Source organism: Hakea prostrata, chromosome 2 (assembly GCF_041222555.1).
Source record: "Hakea prostrata isolate BN-2017 chromosome 2, UWA_Hpros_2, whole genome shotgun sequence".
NCBI lineage: Eukaryota > Viridiplantae > Streptophyta > Magnoliopsida > Proteales > Proteaceae > Hakea > Hakea prostrata.
This window is the reverse complement of record NC_142601.1, coordinates 14938121-14963158: the sequence shown is the minus strand read 5'-3', so window position 1 is coordinate 14963158 and position 25038 is coordinate 14938121. Positions and strand designations below refer to the sequence as shown.

General features: G+C 36.7%; 1 protein-coding gene across 1 annotated transcript; it reads right to left on the bottom strand.

Moving 5' to 3' along the window:
- Positions 1 to 20143: 20143 nt before the first annotated feature.
- On the bottom strand, positions 20144 to 23073 carry LOC149023864 (uncharacterized). The gene is made up of 3 exons (XM_089144336.1): positions 22966 to 23073; positions 21066 to 22661; positions 20144 to 20950 (listed from the first exon to the last, which is right to left on the bottom strand). The coding sequence occupies exons 2-3, from the start codon at positions 22487 to 22489 to the stop codon at positions 20671 to 20673; spliced, it is 1704 nt and encodes a 567-aa protein (XP_089000462.1). The 5' UTR covers positions 22490 to 22661; positions 22966 to 23073; the 3' UTR covers positions 20144 to 20670.
- Positions 23074 to 25038: the final 1965 nt, after the last annotated feature.

Sequence of the window (25038 nt, the reverse complement as noted above, 5' to 3'; positions counted from 1 at the left end):
CCAGAATCGCCAAAGCTCAAACCCCAAATCACAAAACGAAACCCTCGACACTGTTTGCATACATGAATGAAATAAACCAGCCCAACTATGCCTTATACAAACACATGAACCGGACGGTTCAATAACAAACCAGGTAAATACATGAAATACCTAGATTACCCTAACACGAACCCTACTAAGTATCGAACCTGGTCGGATTGTGCAACTACTGGTTCAGACCGGGAGTTATAGAATGACCATTTTAGTCATTAACACTTCAAAACCTACATTGAGTGAGAAAGGTTTGAATCATTAGATCAATGCTCTAAAGATAAAGAACAAGACGCCTTAGAGTCTACATGAAAAGAACTTGGAGTAAAATCCTAAATAATTCAGCAAGTAAAATATGGTAGATAATACAGATTTAGTAAATTTGCTTACAATTATTTTTAGTTTATTTCTAGAGGCCAATAAGAGAGGTCTTGTCCTTTTATGGAAAAAAAAACTAAACTATAATCCCTTCTAAAGGATTTAAACGAAGTATTTTGCAATAAAATAAATGAAATTATATTATATATTCTGCAGTTGATATGAATGTGAAACCCTTGGTATCCAACTATGGATTTAAAAACTGGATCAAATTTTGAAAAAAATTCCACTTTAGACTTCATGATATTGGATTTTTTTTGAAAATACGATCAAATTTTTTTAGGAAGTAACAAGATTTTATATACAAGAAACTAATGATCGTATTTAATGTCTAGGGTTCAAAAGAAATATATGCAACTCAAGAAATTGAAGTACGTGTTGATGAGATTTGGGGGCAATGGTAACCTACTTGGTGTACTTCATGAATACAGGAAAAATCTGCATTTTAGTGCAATGAGTTGAAAAATGGATAATATTAGATTGATGGCCGATGGATAATAACTTCCTGGAATTCAAAATTGTGATCATAGAAAGTATGAAAGTTTTCTTATATCCTACATAGTCTTTCATTAAGAATTCATTAAATTAGAGTTAAATTTTTACCATGATGTTATTAGCATCCTTTTCAAAAGTTGGGAGGTATACAGTTCCCTTTATATTATTACTATAACAAGTTTAGAGTTAATATAAGAGACATCTTAAAAACTTTGCGCTAAAGCATGAAGAGGCCACAAAAATGAATCATACCCCTTCTTGATACACAAGTAAACCAATGGTTACCAAAAAAAAAAAAAAAAACACTAAGTAAAGGAATTTATTTCTACCAAATTCTAAATAGACAAAACAAGAGACCTTCATTTCGGGAAGAAAAAAATCTAAAGAAAAAGGGGGAAAATGCCTTATTTTGCACACAAAATATAAATAAATTGAAAGAAAACTTGTAGAAAAGGTATTTACCGTTTTTGTCAATCTCCTCCACCATCTCATTGCGAGAGTTGAACTTCCTCTCATCTATCATCAATAATAAATAATTAAAAAAAAATCAGTAACACCTCTATTCATATTTAACAAAGGATTTGCAGAATTTTTCTTTAAATCTACTTACATAATACACAATATGCTATAACTACCATTCAAAATATTAGTTTATCAACACGTAGAGTTTTTAGTTTAAATCCTTCAGTCGACTATAAGTCATTTTAAAGTTACTTCCCTATCATAGTAACCGCATTTACATGCACATGACAAAAGGATGAGGTGAATAAGAAAAAGAAATATGAAAAATAGATGTTAATTCAAATTATGTGATCCAATGTAATAATTTGGTTTTTTTTTTTTTTTTAATCTTGGTATTTGTATAATAGTGATTAGTGAAGATATGTCGAATCCTTTATTTTATAAAATTACTATTGTCATCCTCACGTCAAACTTAGATGTTAGTGTGCAATGATTACTTTACCCATCTTTTAATTAAATGTAAAAAAAGTTCATTTTACCCTTCATTTAAAAAATGTGTAAAATTACCATTTTGTCTTAAATGTTGAGCTATGGATGAACTATTATCTCTGATGTTGACCCATTTTATAACCCATCAAGTGTTTCTACTTCAAAAAATACCAAAAAATACTTCTGATTGATTCTCGAAGGAGAACACTTTTTAAGGCGTTTCATAGAACTTTTTTTTTAAATTGAAAACATTGTTAAACCTAACTTATGCCCATCTTTTGCTTTGGGAGATTTGTTCTTGCAAACATTAAAAGTATAGGCTAGCCAAGTAGTAATATTCTACTATTCACACAATTTATATTCTCAATTTTGTAAACATCTTTTACATGATGAGTGGCATTGTAAGTTATGCATGTTTAGGAGAAGAAAAATGATGTATAGTTTTCTTATGGTATGTAAATATTATTCAGATTGATAAAAGCTAGAGCAACAAAACTTCTACAAAAAAAAAAAAAAAACTAATTCCAATACCAAGGTTTGCTTTGAAGGTTTAATACTAAGTTAAATGTTGGAGTAAACCAAAATGGTAAGTTTTTGCCATATTAATTATTCCTAATAAAATATTTGATTAACAATATTTTTATATTTAAGAGGTTTCTCACCAACGGAATTATCACTATATAGCTAAATCATTTTGAAGTTTTTTCATTTTTAGGTAAAATCAATTTCAAGTTTTTAAGTGGAAAAAAAATTACAATTATGGAAATTATTTCGTCCAAAAAGATTTTGGTTATATTATGTATAAATCATTATCAACATGGTTACCATTATAATTTAAGGCTGATTTTGTTTCATTTTCAGGTTGATTTTATGGATAGCCCCTATATTGATAAAACATCATTTTAAGTAAAGGACTACAGTTTAACAGACATGAAACTTGAATTTTTTTGAGATTGCAAATTCTCGAGGCAAATGTCAATTCATTCTATATTATACATGTGAAACCCAACCCTAACCTAACCCTGACGTTGACTTGGAAACCCGGTTGTTTGTAGGTCCGAAGACCCGGAGTAAAGGAAGTAGCCAGCTGTGGGCCATCTCAGTAGAAGACATGGTGTTTGACTTTGAACCCATGGATATTGATGGTGGAGTTCAAATCTTGGAAACCTGTGCTGATCTGGAAAGGAAGTTGCACCTGTCTGAAGATGAGATTAGTTGAAGGACTTGGAGTGTTATCTGACTTGGTTTGAAGGCATTTCTATACCCTATGTATGTCACTTGATAGGTGTGCAAAACCCCTTGAGGTTTAGAGCCCATTTGATCCTCCATTTCCCTATTTTGGCCTTGCTGTTCTGCTTGGTCGACTCCTTGGTCGACTAGGCCAGTCAACCAAGCACTTGACCAAAGGTTTCCTAAATCCAAGAAAATGCAATTTTAGGGTTTTTCACTTTTATTTAAACCCTACTTCGTGTTTCTTAGTTATGGCAACCTCCTAAACACTTTTTGAACGCGAGAAGACCTCTCCGAAACTCTCTCTGGTGATTCGAACGATTCCTCTACAGATCTGAAGCTTCTCATATTTGATCTGCCAATTCAAGGTTAGTAATCACTTCAACATTACGAATTTCTTTTCTTTAATCTTATTCTTGATTGAGATTAGGAAGAAGATGCTGCATCCTTGCAACCATCCCTTCGTGATCTCATTTTATTCTTGAGGATCTATGATCATCATCATGATCTTAACCCTAGCCGAATATTTTCTTGAAACCCTGACCTTGTATGATCTTTCTGGAAACCTTTGGTAACCTCCCATGCAAGGGAAACCTCATGGGCAATGTTTAGATTAATCTAAACTTGATTTTCAATGATTTTCTTGTTATTTTTGGACAAGCAATTTATTCCATTTCATCCTGTGATCATAACCTTTTCATGGGAGCCATAAGGTTGAAACCCTAGTTTCTTGGGTCAAATCAAGAATTCATATTTTGACCATGACTTGATGTTTTTACCTTCCCATATAGTTCTAATACATTCTAGGAAGTTCCCCTTCAAATTTCGGATCAATCCGACTTCAAACGAAGAAGTTATGACCAATCTAAATTCTGCAATTCCGTACCAACTCGGTTGGTCGACTGCTTGGTCGAGGTCAATAGACCAAGCACTCGACCAAAGGAGGCAGTAGCTTTGTTTTTCGCTCAGTTTGATTCGTTTTCTCTCTGATCTTTTAAGTATCTTTCCTAATGTTGTATCTATGCTTGTTAGGAGTCTATTTGCCAAGTTTGGTGTCTCTCTCTTTGATCTTTGGTTTATCTTCGGCGATAATCAAGGTAAGGACAATTATTTCATAATAACATAGATCGCATATTCTCTGATTCCTACATTAAGAAACTCTGAGTTTACTTACTGTTCTTGTATTTTATACTACTGATGTACTATTGTAAGTACAGTAGCACTTCACTTATGTTTTCTTTTTCATTATTTAAGCTTATATGAATTGCTTATTACTATATTGTTTAATGATTAGATCATGACTTTATATTCTCTTTTATATGATGAATTGTTGATTGTGTATGACATGACTGATCTGAGAATGTATTTGATTAGGTATGGTTTGGGATTGGGGAGTGTCCTTTTGACATGTCTGTCCTTGGACATTACAGGAAATAGTATGGGATGTTTCCGGGGCTGCCCATTGATGCTTTCCCGAATCATTTGGTGTCATACCTAGGACTGTCTAGCAGTATTTGGCTAGGATGTCCCCATCATATTAAACTCGATTCGGAAGGGAATTGAGACCGAACGACCCATGGCAGCAGTGGGGATTCACGGGCTTTCGAGACCGGTAACCAACCCGTGAGAGGACGGGAATCACATTGTGGGGGCCATTTATTGGAGGGTTGCATATGGATAGACTTGGGCTCATGGGCGCTCAAGACCGATAACCAACCCGTGAGAGGACATGAGAGCTTCCCGTTTACCATATGTGGATAACCAATAGGGTTGATGAGTCCGTAGTCTAGGACTATTAGGACTCTAGTGCGAAGGATACCGGAAAGGATTGTCAGGGACAAGGAATGGACGTATCTGGAACTGAGTTGATGTGACTGAGTAGATGACTTGCATTGGGCTAGGCTTAACCCTGACATGTGCCAGTACTTAGACCAATGGTGATGTGAGAGAGTGGTGACTTAATCCCCAACCAATGATTCTGATGAGGACTTTACCCAATTACCCCGGCAGACCCAAGATGCCAGGATGGCTGAGGGGGAGTGACTGACGACCCAAAGAAGTACGGTGCTATGACTTAAAGCATGTCTACCAATAGAGACCAGCATACATAAAGTTTAGATGCATACATACATTATCTGTTTCATACTGCATTGCATCTTGTTATGATTTGCCACATGTTATTTATGTTGTTATGAGTTAACTTGTCTTACTGAATTTCTTTCGAAACTCATTCCTTTTTGTACAATGTTTTGTTAGATTATCCTACAGGTACTAACTACTGACAGTATGATGAAGCGCAAGCCGAGGAAGCGTACTACACGCAAGGTGTTGGCGACAATCAAGATTACACTGATGATCCCGCAAGTGATCAAGTTGTGTACTACGATTAGAGACAACGTGGAATTGGAACATCTATGTTGGACTGACGAAGTCCACTATTTTGAAGATGTCATCTATAAGATAGAAAACTCTTAAGTTTAGTTGTTTTTCTTATTTTCTTTTGACTCAGTTGTAATTCTTTTTAGACTTACATACTACGTTCCGCTGTATCTGTGGAGTGAGTTTTCTCCTCTCTCTACTCTATTTTGATATCTTCGGATATCTGGTATCATTTTTCGCACTCTGATTATATTATTTATTCATTTCCTAATTTGGATATTTTGTTTATAATATTAAATATTGATTATTTCTTGTTTATGATTATGTTATTGTCTATGTGGGAGGATGATTTCCTCGATACTTGATCTTCGGGGCTGTGGATCACACACTCGGGTGGATGTGACAATACAGTTTGGTATCACTCCCACTATCTCTAAAGGTAACCATCCTAGTTTGGAGGTTCTTTTTCAACAATCATGCTACTTTGAAGGTTTTTATTCTTTTGGAGGTTCTTTGCTGCATCATCAATTCAATTTGAAGGAAGTTAATTTTTTTAACGAATAGTATTCAATGGACTCCATTTGAGTTCTAAAAGAATGAGTTATTTATTTGGAGAAGAATCACTAGAGTTCAAAGTTGATTCAAAGAGTTTTAAGTTGTTATCCTGTTTGGCAACCCTCACACGGAGCTATTCTAATATAGGACACAACTCTTGATTACCCGGTTACCCTTTCATGTCGTTTAAAATTACTCAGTTGCCACACACCTGGAGACCTAATATAAGAAGCCTAGATTGAAGTGTTTTCACCTTCAGGTTGAACCGTGGAAAGTAACTCCGGAAACCATCATCTTAAATGTGACTACTTGTACTTCAAACTTCAAACTAACATTTTTCCCTTTTCTTTTGTTAATTGGTTTTTTTTTCTATCTAATAGTACTTTCTTTATATTTATTTTGTTCTTTTTGGGGGAAAAGATGATTTTGTTCAAAGGTTAAAGTGAATACTATTTTATAATTATTAAAACAAAAGCAGCAAGGAGTCAAGATCATACTGGTATTGATTTCATTCTACGAGATCATAATAGAGTTTGCCATATTCTTGTCTCTCACCCATATCTTTTGCATGCATCCTCATGGGAGAGGGGGAGGCAATGACAATTTGAAAAGGCATGTTGGAAGTCGTACTAGAGAGTAGAGAGGTTTATAAAGTTGTAGTGGAGAATAGTGATTTCCCTTCTGAAGAATTCTCATCCTCCCCTTGTAGTGGTGGTCGAACTTGTAATTGAAGACATAATCTACCACTTTCTTAGATGATTGTTCATTTTGTTACATGGGTTGCTAACTCTAGCCTTACCAAAAGGGCTCTGCTAGTTACAGATAGGATGGTTTGGCCTTGTACAAATCCTAGCTTTGTCACAAATCAATGATTCAACCTAGTCAATGACCTTCAATCGGGGAATCCGAGTTGACTGAAGGGTTTGACCTATGTCCTTAAGAAAGTGTGATGATGGAACAGAATGATTGATTATAAGTGTTTAAGACTGAGAATTAGATTAGATAAGCGTAGGAAGATTAGTGGGATCTCAAAAAAAGTTGTAGGAGAGGACTGGGATTCTAGAGTTGTGTCCTATCTAAGCAGAAAGATGGAAAATTTTGGTGCAAATATGAACAACTTAATTACTTTTTGGATAATTTTCATAGAGATTTAAAAGTTTGATCTAAGTCATTCTTAGGATAAATGAAATGATATTTTACATTTGTCTTCCTTGTGCTATCAAAAAAAAAAAATTAATTAAAGACGGACCATAATTTTTATGACCAAAATGCCCTCATATTGTTTCTATTTTTTTTCTTCAACTTACCCAACAACCAGTTGAAGAAAGGAAATTAAAAAATTACAATGGTATTTTGATAAAAAAAATAACAACATATCCTTAACTTGTTTTTTTTAATCCATAGGTGAGGCAAATGTTATTTCCGAAAAAAAAAAGTGAGACAAATGCAAATCATTTTCTTTAACTAAAAATAACTAAAACCAAACCTTAAAAGTACAAATGAAAATTACCTTACTTTTCTATCATTGGTAATTAGGTTAAAAAATTTACCTCCTGTCATTCTCCCTCAAAATTGAAGTTGACACTACATCTGATAGTTCATCCATGGCTTAGCAAAAAGGGCAAAAGGTTAATTTTGGATATATATTATTTTAATGATGAGTAAAATTGACTTCTTGCATCAATTTTTATCAAACAAAAGTTAACATTCTTGTAGTAACTTGAGAAAGTATAGACATTGTATTTTGCTATAATACAAGGAGACATCAATAATTATTCTTAAAAATAATATTATGATCTATTGTTATGTTATCTTCAAATATTAATAAGAAATTTTTACGTGTACCTCATTTAAGTTGGGCCAAAACTCATGTTGGTTCCCTTAAGCGGCTTGAATTATGTGTAATCGAAAATAAAATTATGTTACCCCACAACTAACAGTCCAGTTGGTGCCTAGTGAAGTCTCAAAATAAAATGACTAAAATACTCTTTTAATATTAATTTACTAAACTACCGTGGTCTCTCCTTATATCTAAGGATTAAGTGGGTGATGGGGATTTTATCTTCTTCATAAACCTTATCAAAAACCACCCAGTCCATCTGGAAACCATCATATCCCTTCCCCGCTAGCTACCGCTACTTCAGCTTCATTTTAAAACTCTATCATATTTTTAATATGAGGTTAATAATTTACACTCTTCTCCATACACTTGCTTCTGCAATTCTGGTTTTCCATTCTTTCTGCACGTATCTCTAGTTATTTTTCAGCTTTGTTTAAACTCTCCGCCTTAGTTCTGATTGCTTTTCTCTGATTTTACATACATTGTAGAATTGCTCTTCCCTCCATTGATTCTCTGTCACAGTGGAAGCATAATGGATACAGAAGGGATTCTTTACAAAGTAATGTCAAGGTTGCCAGCCAAATCGATCTCTCATTCGATCCTCAGGTGTTTCTAAGACTTGTTCAAGTTTCCTTTCGGAAAATTTTTTCATATGGATACACAGTGAACGGGGATTATTCAATTTCCTCCACCATCTCACTGCTTGATTTGTATTTCTTCTCATCTATCATCAAGAACATAAAAAAATAACATATGTCACCATATTTAATGCTTAACAACAAAGGATTTGCTCTTATTAAAAGGTTACTCATTATAGGGTTTGCAGATTTTCCCTAAAATTTACTTACGGATAAATAGACACAATATGTTGCAAGTACCGTCCAAAAAATTAATTTATCAACTCTTGTGGTATGGTTCATGAACAATTCATTTTAATTTTATTTTTCTATCATGGTAATAACATTTATATGGACATGACAAAAGGATGAGGTGAATAATAATAAAAGAAATAGAAAATTAGGTATTAGTTCAAATTATGTAATTCAAAGCTATAGGTCCTGTAATTTATGGAATTATTATAGCCAATCTCAATTCAAACGGTGTCAAGTGATTGTTAGTTGTTAGTGTATGGTGATTTTACCATCTTTTAAGTCAGGTGTGATTCAAAAAGTCTTTTTATCCTTCATTAAAATAAAATATATGTAAAATTATCATTGTGCCCTCATTCCGAGCCATGGACAAACTATCAGCTCTAGTGTTGACTTCAACTTGAGGAAAAATTGTGAGAATTTTTTTCCGATTACATATGAATGGTTAACTAAAGATTAAATCAATATTAACCACGATTCAAAGTTATTCTAGACAATCTAAGACAAATATAAAATTATCACATCATAAATTAACGAACGATTCAGTGATGGTATTTAAGAGATTGAATACTTGATTCTAACCATCTTTGGCTGGTTTAGTGATGGAGAAATCAAGATGGCCCATGGTATAATAAGCTTAAAGTGTAGAGTTATCCTAATAAGAGAGGATATGGCTTTGTATTTGAAAGTCTAATACTCTAGTTATGATATTAGAATTTTGAATCCTGACTCATTTTTTTTCTTCTTACATTGATATTTCTGTTTATCTTGGAGAGGATGACTAGGAACATACATGAAAAAACAAGCTTGAAACCGATGAGAAACATAAGAGATGTCATTAATAATAGACTGAACCACCTGGGAACCAACTCCATGACTTGATTTCAACCAATTCACAAGCTTGGAATTATCATATCTAAGCTCCACCCAATCCAGTCCTTCTGCCACCACCCATATTGGACTGCTAAACATGGCTAAGCTTTCTCCTTCCAAGCTCTCCATCATAAAAGTTGGCTCAAAAACTGCAAATTGGATGCTTTCCCCCTGATCAAAGACAACGATGCTAACACCACCCTTAGTGGTCTTCTAAGGAGCTGTTGCGTCACATGAAAAATTACACCCTTCTTAAAATTTGAAACCTAAGACTGCACAAGTGAAGCAATTTAATTTCAACAAGATTTTAAATCGAAAAAAGGGCACTTAGTGTGTTTATCAATTTCTTCATCATCTCATTGCTATTATATATGCCATCATCAAGAGTTGAACCTACGACCTCTTCACTAAGAAGTGTTGCTCTTATCAACCGAGCAACCTTGTGCAGCCTAACATTCCAACTTAATATACTTCAAATAAATAACAAATAGACCATTAACAATAAAATATTACAGCAGATTAAGGATCGAACACTTTTTCTCAGCAAGGGAGGGGTCTAAAGATTCAAACTCAATAACGGATAGCCACAAAATAATCTGAAAAGAAGTAACATCAACTAATTATGTACGATCATAATACGATTATCTACTTCATACAAACGATTCCATTTTTACTGAGATCAGGTAGCAGACACTCAAAACCAACCATTAAAGCCATGCAATGTCAAATGAAAACCAAGGAATCAAAGGAAAACACCAGATGTGTACCCTTCAACATACACAGTAATTGCATGCCTTACACCCCACCCATGGCTAATTTAATATCTTAAGCTCTAAATAGAACCCAAAATGACCAAAAAACCAGATTTTCTCGGGTTTGTATTCCTTTTCGTCGAAGGCTAATTGGGTTGAGTGGGGCCCCGCATTAGTGTTGCCCGGTCGGGTCGGGCCCCCTGCCCTCAACAATCCCGACAATGCACCAAGCAGTCGACCAAACAAGAACAACAACTTCGGACAGGGATTCGGAGGGCTATACGGGGTCAAATTGAGTGGGGTTTTCTCCTACAAGTCAATCAAGAAGTCTAGTTTCGAGAAATACCTTCGGATTGAGCACGGGAGTTCGTTAGGTCCACCAACTAAGCTCATCTTCTTTAGGCTGCAGATTCAAAACAATCACTGACAATGCATCCAAGTATGGAGCACCATCAACCATATCCATGGGTTTCGGGTCAAATACCATGTCTTCCATAAAGAGGGCCCACAAGGACAACTTCCATCACTTCGGGACATGGATCTTCATTAAGGGAAAGGTCGGACATGACTTCCTAAGGTTTTCAAGGATCGCAACACTGAAATTAAGGTCCAACTTCAAGGTCTAACATTAAACAAGTCTTTCTTCACCCAAAACAAATAGGGTGCCCCGGGTTAGGTTTGGGCTGGGTTTCACAACTATTATGGGTCACTCAACTTCAATTCCCATGCCGAAGGGATAGTAGTATGTATATCGGAGACCTAACCATGCATCTAAACATCCTAACATGAACGAACATTAGCTATATGCAATACTAAAGGCACCAAAGGCAATGGTCTAAGCCACAATCTCTGATGTATGGTGTTAGATATGCAAACCTAGGCATTCCTAGGCCCAAATCTCATATTTCAACACACCACATCAATTAATTAAGTAAAGAACAACAATATACTATCATAACTAATATTCTCATGATAAACATGCTTTTACAATAAATTATACCATACTAAATTGACAATAACATACTTAGAGTAATAAAAGAGAGCATACCAATCGACCAAGCTTAAGTGCAATTGTTTCATTACCTGATTAATGTGTAAAACCTTCTATTTGAGTTGGTTTCACCCAAACTAGTACCACTACAATCTCAATAGGCCTTATAAACATGTTCACGCAATTACATTCATGTTTTAGAATCAAACTAACCAAATCAAACTTCAAAACAGAGTCAAAAAGAGGGCCAGTTGGTTGAGCCGAGCCTAGACCAACCATTGGGTCTCTCTAGCAGATTTCAGATTTGAAACGCATACTTTTGATTCCCCATTTGTGATGAGTTTTAAGGTGATCCCTAGCTTAAATCATGGCTTCAAAACATCCATTAAACATCCAGAACAATAAAACTAAAGGAACCCTAATTCTAGATCAGATTTGAAAGCAAAGAAGCCTTCACTGGAAGATTATGCCAACAAATTAGCTACTGGTCTTATTCTTCTTGCGTGATGTGATGTGATTGGGATTAATGGAAAACAATGATTTCCCAACCAAATCCATCTTCTAGTAGAGGCTTCCCTCAAAATAATTCCTTAAGAGAACTAGATTAATAGAAGAGGATAGATGAGAGTTTGTTCTTTCCTTCAAGATCCAAATCCAACGAAGTCATGTGATTTTTTTCACAAAAGATGCTTGTTCTTGGCTCTCCATGTGCTTTCTGACCTTCTTCAAGCCTCCCTACCATTAGGAATATAATAATGACAAAAATCAAGGTTTAGGCTTTAAATGGGGGTTCTGGATGTGAAAATCCAGAGAATGCTTGTACATTTCCATTCAACCAGCTAGGATGGTGGTTAATTAGTCAATCAACCGCCTATAGTGACCACCACCTAGTACCTTGCAACACAAGGGTGGTTAGCCTCTCCAGATGGCTCATAATACTGGTGCCTAGGGAGCATTCAAAAGGTTTAGCCATACCTAATTTAATAGCATCTCCAAACTTTGTCCCTCTTGATCTAGAAATCCATCTACCCTAACCATTCGGTTCAATCAAACCTGATTTCAACAAAATAAGAGTATCACTATCTTCATCATCCAGATCCATGGGTTCTAGTGCCAAACCATGGGTTTCAAGTCGGATGTCCCACAACTTCTTCCCATTGGATGCTCAGGTTTTCGGACTTGTAATTAAGGTTTCAGGTTAGGATCTTGGGGGTTATCACATAAATCCTTTGACTCTTCATACGCCTACATTTGACTCACAACTGTCTTCACCCTAGAGAGGAACTCTTGAGTGGATTCAGTATTCTTCATCATTGTAGTTTCGAATTCCCCTCGAAGGGTGTGTAGAAGACAAGACCAAATCCACGGAACCGGATGATTAAACAAATCACCCAATTGAACAAAATAAACCAAGATCTTGTGCAATATAAATTGAAAGACAATCACAAAGCAAATAAACAACAAACCACCACAAGAATGAAAAAAGAAATGCAAACAACACACAAGAATTTTACATGGTTCACTAACCCGAAATATTCGAGATTAGCTACATCCACAGGGAGGGATTTCACTATTTTAATCTTCAAAATAGTACAAGATTTGAGTGTGATACAATGTTACCTCAACCGGTCACATAACCTCTCAAAGCTCCTTAGAATACCCTTCCACCTTAAGCTCTTGAAGAAAACCCTTCAATCCAAGCTCAAGCATCAATGGAGTTGCAATGGAGAAGAACACAAGAGAGAAGAAACCCCTTTTCTTGCAAAACCACAAGAAGAAGAAGACCCCAAAAAGCTAATCCCGTTTTTGGACAAAACCCACTTTAGAAGTCACTAGAAACTCACTTTTTCTCTCTCTCCATTTACCTCTCCCAAGGCCCTCTTAATGATACCAAACACCTACCCATGTTAAACACTAAGTGGGACCCACCAAATTCAAAATTTGAATTCAAACAAAAGATAAAGTGATTTTCATCACTAAACCCAACAATCTCCACCTTGATGGAAATCACTTACTTGTCAAATCATGTTTTTGAAACCAAGAGACGATAGAGACCAATTCAACTTCTCTCCTTGGACAACCTTGGTAAGCATATCTGCCACATTCTCATTGGTTCCAACTTTTAACAATTGGATCCTTCGATCTTCAATGACTTCTCGAATGTAATGATATTGTACCAATATATGCTTTGTCCTCTTGTGATGTACCGGGTTTTTGGCCAAGTAAATTGCACTCATATTATCACAAAACAAATGCATACCCTTTGACTCAATGCCAATCTCACCCATCAAACCTTGAAGCCACACCACTTCTTTACAAGCTTCGGTTGCCGCCATGTATTCCGCTTCGGTAGTTGATAATGTCACCGTCGCTTGAAGCTTAGACATCCAACTTATTGGACCATTTCCATACTTGAAAACATACCCCATTGTAGATCGCCCCTTATCACGATCATCACAATAACTAGCATCCACATAACCTTGAACTTGCTCTCCACCTTTGCTAAATGTGATAGAGTAGTCACTTGTGCCTCTCAAATATCTAAGCACCCATTTTGCCGCCTCCCAATGCTTCTTTCCGGGATTTGCCATAAACCTACTCAACACACCAACCGCATGAGCAATATCCGGTCTAGTGCACACCATTAGAAACATCAAGCTCCCAACTAAACTTGCATAAGGGTATCTAGACATCTTGGTCTTTTCATCTTCCGTATTTGGACTATCATTGGAAGATAATTTAAAATGTGATCCCAATGGAGTTGAAACCGCCTTTTCTTTACACTTGCCAAGCTTTTCAAGAATTTTCTTCACAAAAGACTTTTGTGAAAGTGATAAAGTCCCATTCATTCTATCTCTTTGAATCTCAACTCCAAGAATTTGTTTGGCTTGACCAAGATCCTTCATTTCAAACCTCTTGCTCAAACATCCTTTGAGCTCTTCAATTTTAGTTTTATCCTTGGACACCAAGAGCATGTCATCCACATATAAAACTAAAATCACATATGAACCATCATCAAAAAACTTAATGTATAAACAATGGTCATATTCACTTCTTTTGTAACCAAGACTTAAAATAAAGGAGTCAAAAGTTTTGTACCATTGTCTTGAAGCTTGTTTAAGTCCATATAAGGACTTCCTCAACTTGCACACGAGCTTCCCTTTGCCTTTCTCAACAAATCCTTCCGGTTGCCTCATGTACACCTCTTCAAGAAGATCACCATGTAAAAACGTTGTTTTTACATCCATTTGTTCAAGCTCCAAGTCATGTATAGCAACAAGTCCAAGCACCAATCTAATAGTCACCAACTTCACAACCGGGGAAAAAACTTCAAAGAAATCTATACCTTCCTTTTGTGCAAAGCCTTGGGCAACAAGCCTTGCCCTATACCTTTCCACCTTGCCATCCACCCCTCTCTTGAGTTTGTACACCCATTTACAACCAATGGCTTTTCTTCCCTTTGGCAATTCCACCAAATCCCATGTCTTGTTCTTTTGAAGTGCTTGAAACTCTTCATTCATTGCATCATTCCAATGCTTTGCATCATCCGCATTGATGGCGTCAAGAAATGTACTTGGTTCTTCATTTAAAGCCACCAAAGCTCTAAGAGTATTTGGATCAACACAATCCCTGTACCTTTCCGGCAAACGAGTTTGTCTTGTTGGCCTTCCTCCCAAAGGTACCACAATTTCTTCTTCAACACCAACCGGTGTTTCTTCTTGAATTTCTCCTTGTACATCTTGATTATCAAAATCCATAACATCTTCATCATGAGCATCCTCATTTGAAGAACTTGTAGGTTGCATGTGAAATTCATGGGTATCCTCAACAATTGATTTTTCTTCATCACATTTCTTTTCCACCCCCTTAATCAACATAGAGGATTCATCAAAATGTACATCACGACTTATAATGATCTTATGGGTACTTGGATCCCATAAGCGATACCCTTTCACATTCTTAGCATATCCTACAAAAACGCACTTCTTGGATTTTGGATCAAGTTTGCTCCTTTGACAACTTGGAATCAAAGCATATGCATCACATCCAAAAAATTTTAAATCCGAATAATCACAAGGAGTTCCATGCCATACCTCATTTGGAGTCTTTCCACCCAAAGTCATTGAAGGAGACCTATTCACAAGATAGCATGCCGTCAACACCGCTTCGGCCCACAACTCTTTCTCCAAGTTTGCATTGCTAAGCATAGCCCGAACCCTCTCCATCAATGTTCTATTCATGCGTTCCGCCACTCCATTTTGTTGTGGAGTATGCACAACCGTATGATGCCATACAATTCCTACTTCCTTGCAAAAATTACCAAATTCATTCTTTGCATATTCCATTCCATTATCCGTCCTCAAAACTTTGATGCTCCTACCGGTTGTTTTCTCCACCTCAACCTTGAAGTTCTTGAATGCCATTAACACATCACTCTTTGACTTGAGAATTGTCACCCATACTTTCCTTGAAAAATCATCAATGAAAGTAACAAAGTATTGAGCACCACCATAAGACATATCCGATGATGGACCCCAAACATCCGAGTGAATATAATCAACAATCCCTTTACTTGTGTGCATACCCGCTTTAAAAGCCCTTCTATGATGCTTCCCATAGACACAATGCTCACAAAATTCCTTCTCTAAAAAAATCAGATTTGGGATAAGTTTCTTTTCCATCAAAACTTTCATACATTTTTCACTCATGTGCCCAAGTCTTCGATGCCACAACCTAAGAAAAACATCTCCTTTGTCAACCGCCACATTTGCAACATCATCAACAATGGAACTACCCAATAACTTGTACAAGAGACCAACCCGGATTCCCTTCATGATAACAAGAGCACATCTTGAAACTTTGAGTACTCCATCTTCTCCGGAAAATTTACAACCTTCCTTCTCCAAAGTAGATAAAGAAATCAAACCTTTTGTCATATCCGGAACATGTCTAACATTTTCAAGTGTGCGAACAATACCATCAAACATCTTCAAGTGTACCGATCCAATGCCAAGTGTTCTACTAGATGAGTTATTCCCCATTTTCACCAATCCTCCTTCACATGGCTCATATGTGTTAAACCAAGATTTGTGTGAACACATATGATGTGTAGCACAGGTGTCAAGAACCCAATTTTGGTGAAATTCCGAATTGCAACCCACTATCAACACTTCATCTTCGATAACACTAGATGTGGTAGCCACAACTTGATTTGCCTCCTTAGAATGTTCACCAACAATCTCTTTACCTTTTTCATTTCCCGAATTAAAACCATTTTTCTTTCTTTTGAAACAATTCTTTTTAAGATGTCCACTCTCTCCACAAAACCAACAATTATACTTGCCTTCATGCCCCTTGGATTTAGATCGATGTCTTGACTTGCTTCTTGAAGAACCCTTTGAAGAATCATGATGTTCTTTGCTTCTACCCCTTGTCATATTAGCTTTCGAACCCACCTCCATAGAACTTCCCAACGAAGCCTTTTTCCGGAGTTCATCGGCAAGTAATGTACTACAAACAGAATCAAAGTCAAGAGAATCCCCCTTACTACAACATAGGGTCGTTACTAAATGATCATAAGATTCCGGTAGAGTGCAAAGTAAAATCACCGCCTTGTCTTCATCCTTCATCTTTTCTTCAACACTTTCCAATTGACAAAGTATATTGTTGAACTCATTCAAATGATTAGAAGTATTTGAACCATCCTTCATTCTACAAGAAAATAATTTTCTCTTCAAGAAAATTCTATTTGTGAGAGACTTTGTTTGGTAGATGCTTTCCAACTTTGACCACAAATCCGCCGCCGATTTTTCATGTGCAATATTAAATAAAACTTCATTGGACAAGCTCAACCGAATAGTAGACATGGCTTTGAGATCCATCTCTTCCCAATCATCATCTTTCATTCCCTCCGGTTTCTTATCATTTCCCAACAATGCTTTGTGACAACCATTTTGAATCAACAAATCTTTCATCTTCATTTTCCATAATTCAAAATTTGTCTTTCCATCAAATGGCTCCACCCTAAATGTATGAGCACTCATTGTCTTCAAAATAAATGCACAAAACCTATGCTCTGATGCCAATTGTAGAAGACAAGACCAAATCCACGGAACCGGATGATTAAACAAATCACCCAAATGAACAAAATAAACCAAGATCTTGTGCAATATAAATTGAAAGACAATCACAAAGCAAATAAACAACAAACCACCACAAGAATGAAAAAAGAAATGCAAACAACACACAAGAATTTTACGTGGTTCACTAACCCGAAATATTCGAGATTAGCTACATCCAAGGGGAGGGATTTCACTATTTTAATCTTCAAAATAGTACAAGATTTGAGTGTGATACAATGTTACCTCAACCGGTCACATAACCTCTCAAAGCTCCTTAGAATACCCTTCCACCTTAAGCTCTTGAAGAAAACTCTTCAATCCAAGCTCAAGCATCAATGGAGTTGCAATGGAGAAGAACACAAGAGAGAAGAAACCCCTTTTCTTGCAAAACCACAAGAAGAAGAAGACCCCAAAAAGCTAATCCCGTTTTTGGACAAAACCCACTTTAGAAGTCACTAGAAACTCACTTTTTCTCTCTCTCCATTTACCTCTCCCAAGGCCCTCTTAATGATACCAAACACCTACCCATGTTAAACACTAAGTGGGACCCACTAAATTCAAAATTTGAATTCAAACAAAAGATAAAGTGATTTTCATCACTAAACCCAACAGGGTGTGTAGCTTTACTGCGATCACTTTGTCATTGCCTTGAACTTCCTAATTTCAGAATTTCCTATGCCTTTTTGGATGTTGTAGCACTCATGATTCCCAAAAAATAGCTTCATTGATTGCCTGTTGAAGAAGATAGAGTTCCTTGACATCCTTCTTTCAATTTTTCTTCAACTTAGTGGCTTCGTGTTGGATTTGTTTTAGTCTCGAGCTTTGCTCGTCTCTTTAATAAAACTTTCATCTTATTAAAAAGATAAAGGTGGATAAATGGTGATATTATGGTCTTCTCAATTTCAAACTTTACGTATTAATTTTCTTAATTGTATTGATAATTAATTTTTTGTCAAGGATAATAGATGTAACTAATTACAAGTCTAGGGGACAATATGTAATTTGTTCTTTCCTTTATTGTTTTCTAGTCGCATTGTTGTGGTGATGGAACGGATTACCATCCTTCTTGATGCCTTGGAATGAGAGATAGAGAGAGAAAATGAAAGCTGTGCAAGTTTTGGTGCTGAAGAAGCCACGAAGAGATGAAATAGGCAAGAAGCGACCATCTCTTCTCGTGGTCGGGAATGGATCACCGTCGTTGGTTATCATTTAGGTGGAGAGAGATATGGATGAATGGGTAAGTTAAGTTGTCGATCGAGGTATGGAAGAAGCCATGAGGGAACGAATGAAATAGCGGCAAGAAGCGAGCATCCTTCACGTGGTTGGTGCGGCATTTTCTGCTTGGAGTTCAGTCGTGATTAGCAGGGGACTGTTCGTTTTGTGCGTTACACACCATGTGTTCGATAAAATAAGTGACCCAAAGCATTTCTTCTTTTTGATATCACATCCATCTACGTGCATGCAGGCCCTTTAAGTCTTCAGTCAAGGCTAGGCTCCACTCAACCTCTGCAACTCAGGTTGCTCAGATACCATCGATTAATTTATCTTTTGGTTCAATCCACATTCGTATATTCTTCAAGTAGGATTTGCATCCCAAAAACAATCATTCAGAAACTATGAAATTCTTTTTTGAAGCCGTTTGAGTTTACTTTATTTGTGTGCTTATCTATCTTCTCTTATTTCCCTTTAAGAATAAGTTAGTATCATTATTATATTTTAATGCAAAGAATATAAAATATTTTAATTGTTATTTCTATGTCATATATCAATACGTAAAAAATCATGTATATATTTTCTGAATGATACAAAAAGGCAACCGTCTGTTTGTATTTGTTTTTCAGGATCTCGAGCTTGACCATGGACCCTTGGGTTAAACCCTTTTATCCATCATGGACAGGAAGGAAGATGGCATTCCCCTTATATGTAAAATAATAAGGGGATAAGAATTGCTCTTGGGCGACTTCTTAATTCTTATCCAAAAACATGACTGCAGATGAAAAAATTAACCAAAACAAGAAGCCTTAGCTGCCAGAGTTGGCAACGAGAACACTTCTTGTGAAGGTGCTTAGTATGGTAATCCCCCAATGTGTTTCTCTTGAGAATTTTATCGGAATTGTCTCCAAACATGGCACCTCATGTCATAACACTGAGATGATCACGCCTGACAATGCCTTTCACAGGGAACTCTTCCACAGATGGAAGATTAGGGTTCATACGAAAGCTAAAAGTTCCCAAAGTGAAGTGGACTCAACCATCCAGAGGGTGGACGGAGATTAACTATGATGAAGCCCTTCAAATTGGCATGGGAGGCTTTGGTTCCATCAGATAAAGCATGACGGGTGCACAACTACAATCAAACATTTTGCAGATTGGGCTTTTTGCTATGAAATAGGGATTAACGAAAGCCGGTGAGTTGGAGCTAACTCAGGTCTAGGCTCGATGCTGTTGAAAATCTTTACGGTCCCTTCGGCTGCTGAGAATTTAGTTGAACACACTTTGGACCTAAAACATCATTTTGAACAATGTATCTTGATCCATCATGTAAGGGAATTGAATTCCTGGGCTGATCCGGTTCATCCAGGTCAACCCTAATCGATCTGTTAAGATCTACCATATCAGTCAGGGATCATGCTATCGCGATATCTTACCACAGAACGTAATTACCAGATCCCATATTCAGTTCAATACAACCTACCATTGTCCCACAAAACAAAACAAAAAAAATTCCAGACTCCAACACCTATTCTTCATTGCAATTCCAATTTCCAAGTTACAGACTCCCCATTGAGATTCGGGATCCATGTATGATACACTACCCCCATAACCTATCTTCTTTTCTTTCTCTTTTTCTTTTTCTCTCCAAAGAATTTTTCTTTTAATTATAACCCTTTTCATATACACAGCTCTTTAAAAGTGGAAGCTAGAGAAAAAATGGTTACAGTTGCTCTGGTGGTATTCCCACATGTCTACCTTGAAGCACCATTTCATGGAGCCTATAATCAGTTGCTCACTCAAGCCTCTACAAGTGATAGAGAAGAGAAAAGATGAAATGGGGAGCAGAAACAACGCCCAGACACCTTCATTGACAGAGAGACTGATGCCCATCCACCAAACTCATGTGGGTTGGAGGGTTTGGCTTTGTATGCAGAAATAGAACTGTTGATAGAGGAGTTGGGTCTCCAATCCAATCTAAGTCAATCTCATGTTAAACCAGATTGTCGGAATCATTGTCTTCGGAGTCAATAGGGAAACAAGTGTCCTCACCACCAGTGTTCCACAAGAAATTGGCATAAGTAGCAGCATGATAAGTGTTCCCTGGCTCTGCATCAATGGCTTCCAAATAAGTCTCCTCCGCCGCGGTTATGTCATTCCTCGCTAGCCAGAGGAAATTTGCATACTTGCTCAACGCCTCTGCATCTCTTTCTGTTTTTCCTTCCCCTTCTCTCCCACTCTTCCTTGTTGCCATCTTGAAGTACTCTTCCGCTCTGTTTTTAACACAAACACAAACAGGTCAAGACAACCATCAAAGCTAACTACCCATTTCCACAATGAACCAAAAACTCAAAATTTTTCAAAGAAAAAAAATATATATTTATATACCTGTCGTGGTCGTGGACGACGAGGTAGAGGAACTGAGCGTAATTGGCGAGTATCAGAGGGTTGTTGGGTTCTTGAGACAGAGCCATCTGGTACAGAAGCTCAATCCTCAAGTAATCAGATTGGTCTTCTGATTCAATCTCCGCCTTCACCGGGGCTACCAATCTCTGTATCGTCTGGAGATCCAGAGCTTCGCCCCTTCCCTCCATTCTCATCGCTTCCTCCTTCATCGAATTCCATAATTTCCTCTCCTCGTCGCTCATTACTACTCCTTCATCGACCACAGATGTCGATTCCGTTTCTTCCCTCTCCGTATACTGAGACATATCCTCCGGGAGAATGGTTCTCTGATAGTCATCGAACCGTCCATATCCCTCTGTTCCACTCGTCACAGGGCGGAATTTTCCTCCGCCACCACCATTTTGTCCTCCCACAGACGCCGCGTTTCCAGTCAAGGACGATAATGAAAAGCTCTTCATAGCAGAAGAAGAATCAAAAGCCTTAGGTTTGTTTCCATTCAGCGTTACGATCTCGGTGGCAGCGGATGTGGGAGGCTGAACTGCTGCTGCAATTGCTGTATTGTTTCCCATCGAATACACAGTGAAATTCGCAAGAAGGATCATCACGGACACCATGAGAGTAGGGGTGTGTGAGAACACCTGTTGGAAAAGCCACACAAATGAAGCGTGCATCTCCTTCTGTACTCTGGTCAGAATATCCTGGAGATCTTCAAAGTAAAGAAGCTCCCGCATCTGCAACGTGTAGCTGTGTAGCTCACGAATGATGAACACCATCGAAGAGAAAGCTCTCTTCACAGAGCAATATGCAAATTCCCCTGCTTCTGCGAAACCACCTTCCCATTGTTTCTTCTTCTTTATAATTCTAAGAGAAAGGGGAATATCCACGCTGTTCGCCTTCCACGATAAATTGGCCTGGTCAATTTCATCCCTTCCTGACCAGTCTGGCGGCTCTGGCTTGAATTGGAGCCAAGGAAACTCCATTGTTTCCTTCGATGGCGAAAATAAACTGGGTATTTGTACAGAAATGGAATCAGAGGATGCATCCAATCCCCCGTCCTCGGCGTGGGAAAGATCGTTCTGCTCTTCGTCTAGATGGAATCTCAAAGCCAATTCTCGAATATCTTCCGCGAACTCTTCGTCATGGAATTCATTTAAGTTGGCGCTGCAAGCTCTCCTAAGAGAAAGGGCTTGACCTCCATTCCTGGGGTTATCGCAAGATCGAGTCCTTGACAACTTTGTTGTTGAAGTCCCCAGAAAAGCCGATCGATGAACTAATCTGCAAATTCCATATTTTTTGGAAGATGGAGATGAAATTGCAGAGGCTAGCGTTTGACCCAAAGAAGGCGAGTGAGACGCTACAGATTGCGAACAATGTAGATAACTCGCACCGACCTTTAATCCCATCATTCGACTTTGTGAACACCAAAAAGTTTTGACAAGAAAAAAAACCCTAAAAAGAAGACGCAAAGAGGAGGAGAAAAACGCAAAGCTTGTGCCCGACTCTCCACTCTTCCTTCCTTTTTTTCTTTTTCTTCCCACAACTTATATCTAAACCTGGGTTCTTTCAGTTCAACCTAACCTGCAACGAAACCGAAAAAACAAAAGAAAGTTAGTCAAACTAAAATTTCTCTCAAAAATCCCGAATTCTGAACTAAACGAGGTGGTCAGGATGACAAAGCTTCAAGCTTTCAGATCGATTCAGTCAACACTGGTAACCAAATAAACAACTACAGAGGAAATTTACACCAAACTCCATCATTGCATCCCGTAAAACCGGATCCAAAACACAAATCGATGAAATTCCGAAATTTCACAAATGAAAGGAAAATGAAAGGAAAATTTTTTGACAGACGAAGAAATCATCAAAAAAGTTAAGAACTTACTCAAATCTCGACCGGAATCCGGCAATAATTCCAAATATCTTGCTTAGCTACAGAGGAAGTAGGAGCGTTGTAGCTCAGCTTCTTCAAAATCAGAGAGACGCGCATTCAATACCTTTATATATAAATAGACAGAACATGCACGAGCTCTCTTTCCCTAAAAATATCACAAGTAAACGTAGAGGAGAAAAAAAATCGTATATATACAAATCCGCATACGGTGGGGATCGTATATAACCAATACATACGGATCAACAGTGGAAAGGTCAAGAGCATCATCGGATGGATCTCATCTCCCTGCCGAGTCGTCTGTGAGGTTGTGGTGAAGCTTCTGAAACGATTTTTGCTTGGCTGGAAGCCTGGAACTCGATCATGGCCTTAAGATATTTTCGTCGTTGGTGGGCCGGTGGCTGACTTCACGGGCTCTATTCAAGGGCACGTTTGGTTCGCTCGTGAGGTTTCTTCGAAAACAGTCCTTATCAAATAATCAAAAAGCCGCTATTGTCCAATTACGGAAATACACTTGCCAATGGCGGTGCCGCGGTTGTGCTGGTGGGTGTCCCCCGTTTCCCACACGTGACTACGAGCGAGAAGCCGAGAAGCTTCTTTCCATTTTGCAAATAAGAGTAATTATGTACCCAAAAAGGTCATTCTCGTCATTCAATTGTATTACGCCCGTGTTTCACGTGTTGAGTTGAAAAAAATTAATTATTTTGAGTTTATTAGAAAACGAACCATTTGCACCGCAATGAATATATGGTTCCAGATATAACGAAAATAAAAGCACGCTTCCTTGATTTTTTTTTATATTTTATAATAGAACTGCATTCATCAAAAATTACCGAGAAGAATAATTTGGAGATAAGAAATCCATCAGCCAGGGAGAGGAAATGGGTTAAACAGTCAAACTCGCAACCGGACTGGGCCTCCTAGCCAAGGTGTCTGCTAAAGTATTAGACACTCTTGAAATAAAAAGAAAATTTTAAACATCTACCCCGACATAGTCTTAAAATATCTCAAATATCTCTTAAAATAAGACTAACATCCCAATCTAAAAACAAATTGATGCCATTTAAGAAATGAATAATTAATTGATTATTAGAACATATCTGGATGCATTTATATCCATTTTGAATTGCATCCTAAAGAGTATCACGAAGGCATAAAGCTTCACCCATTAAAGAAGATAAAATCTTTTTTTGGATCCGAAACAACATGCAACAGACTTTCACTTGGAGGTTGCTTGAATTGGAAGACTTACATTTCATTGGTATGAAAAATAAGTACAAGAATTCATTCTCTATTAGGTTTATTTAAGAGAAATAAGTACAGTAATTCATTATTGGTGAAGAATGAAAAATAGTTTGGTGAATTTTGTCAAAAATAAATTATTAAATGAAAAATAAATTTTGGTATATCAAAATAAAAAAATTGTTAGAAAATAATAATGAGCAAGAAAAAAAATAGAAAATAGAAAAATTAACAATTCTTGGGGGGTTGGGTTTTTTTTTTTTTTTTTCTTTTTAAAATCCGGTTTTTTTTTTGAAAATGCCCGTCTCAAACTAAACAATAAATAAAATAAATAAAGATCTATTGAAAGTAGAAATTTCTTAAAATTAATAACATTTAACTGAAAACTAAATAATAAAAATTAAAAATAACACAAGAAATTAGGAATCTTTTTTATTACCAAATTGACAAATACACATACAAAATTAAAATGAATTTCATTTTCTTTTCTTTTTTTATTTTAAATAGAAAATAAGATTATTTAATTAGGTTTAAGTTTTCCTTAATTACTTAGGATATCCTAACGTAAGTTAATATAAAATATAAATAAGTATCTAAAAAAAATAATATAAAATATTAAAATTAATTTAAAAATTTTAAGTAAATAAAATATATCATATCATCATTTAACTAGTGGAGTTTAACAATAAAGAACAACAGTAATTACAGGCCTTCAAAAAATATTGAAAATAGAAAAGTAATTAAACTTTAATACAATGAGACAATAGTAATTATTATCTCAAAAAATAAAATAAAAGTTGATATAGCATGGACAATGAGACAATA

Coding starts and splice junctions, on each gene's coding strand:
- LOC149023864 (XM_089144336.1), bottom strand. CDS start 22,489: ATGATGGGATTAAAGGTCGGTGCGAGTTATCTACATTGTTCGCAATCT. Junction 20,951..21,065: donor GTCGTCCACGACCACGACAG/GTATATAAATAT, acceptor TGTTAAAAACAG/AGCGGAAGAGTACTTCAAGA.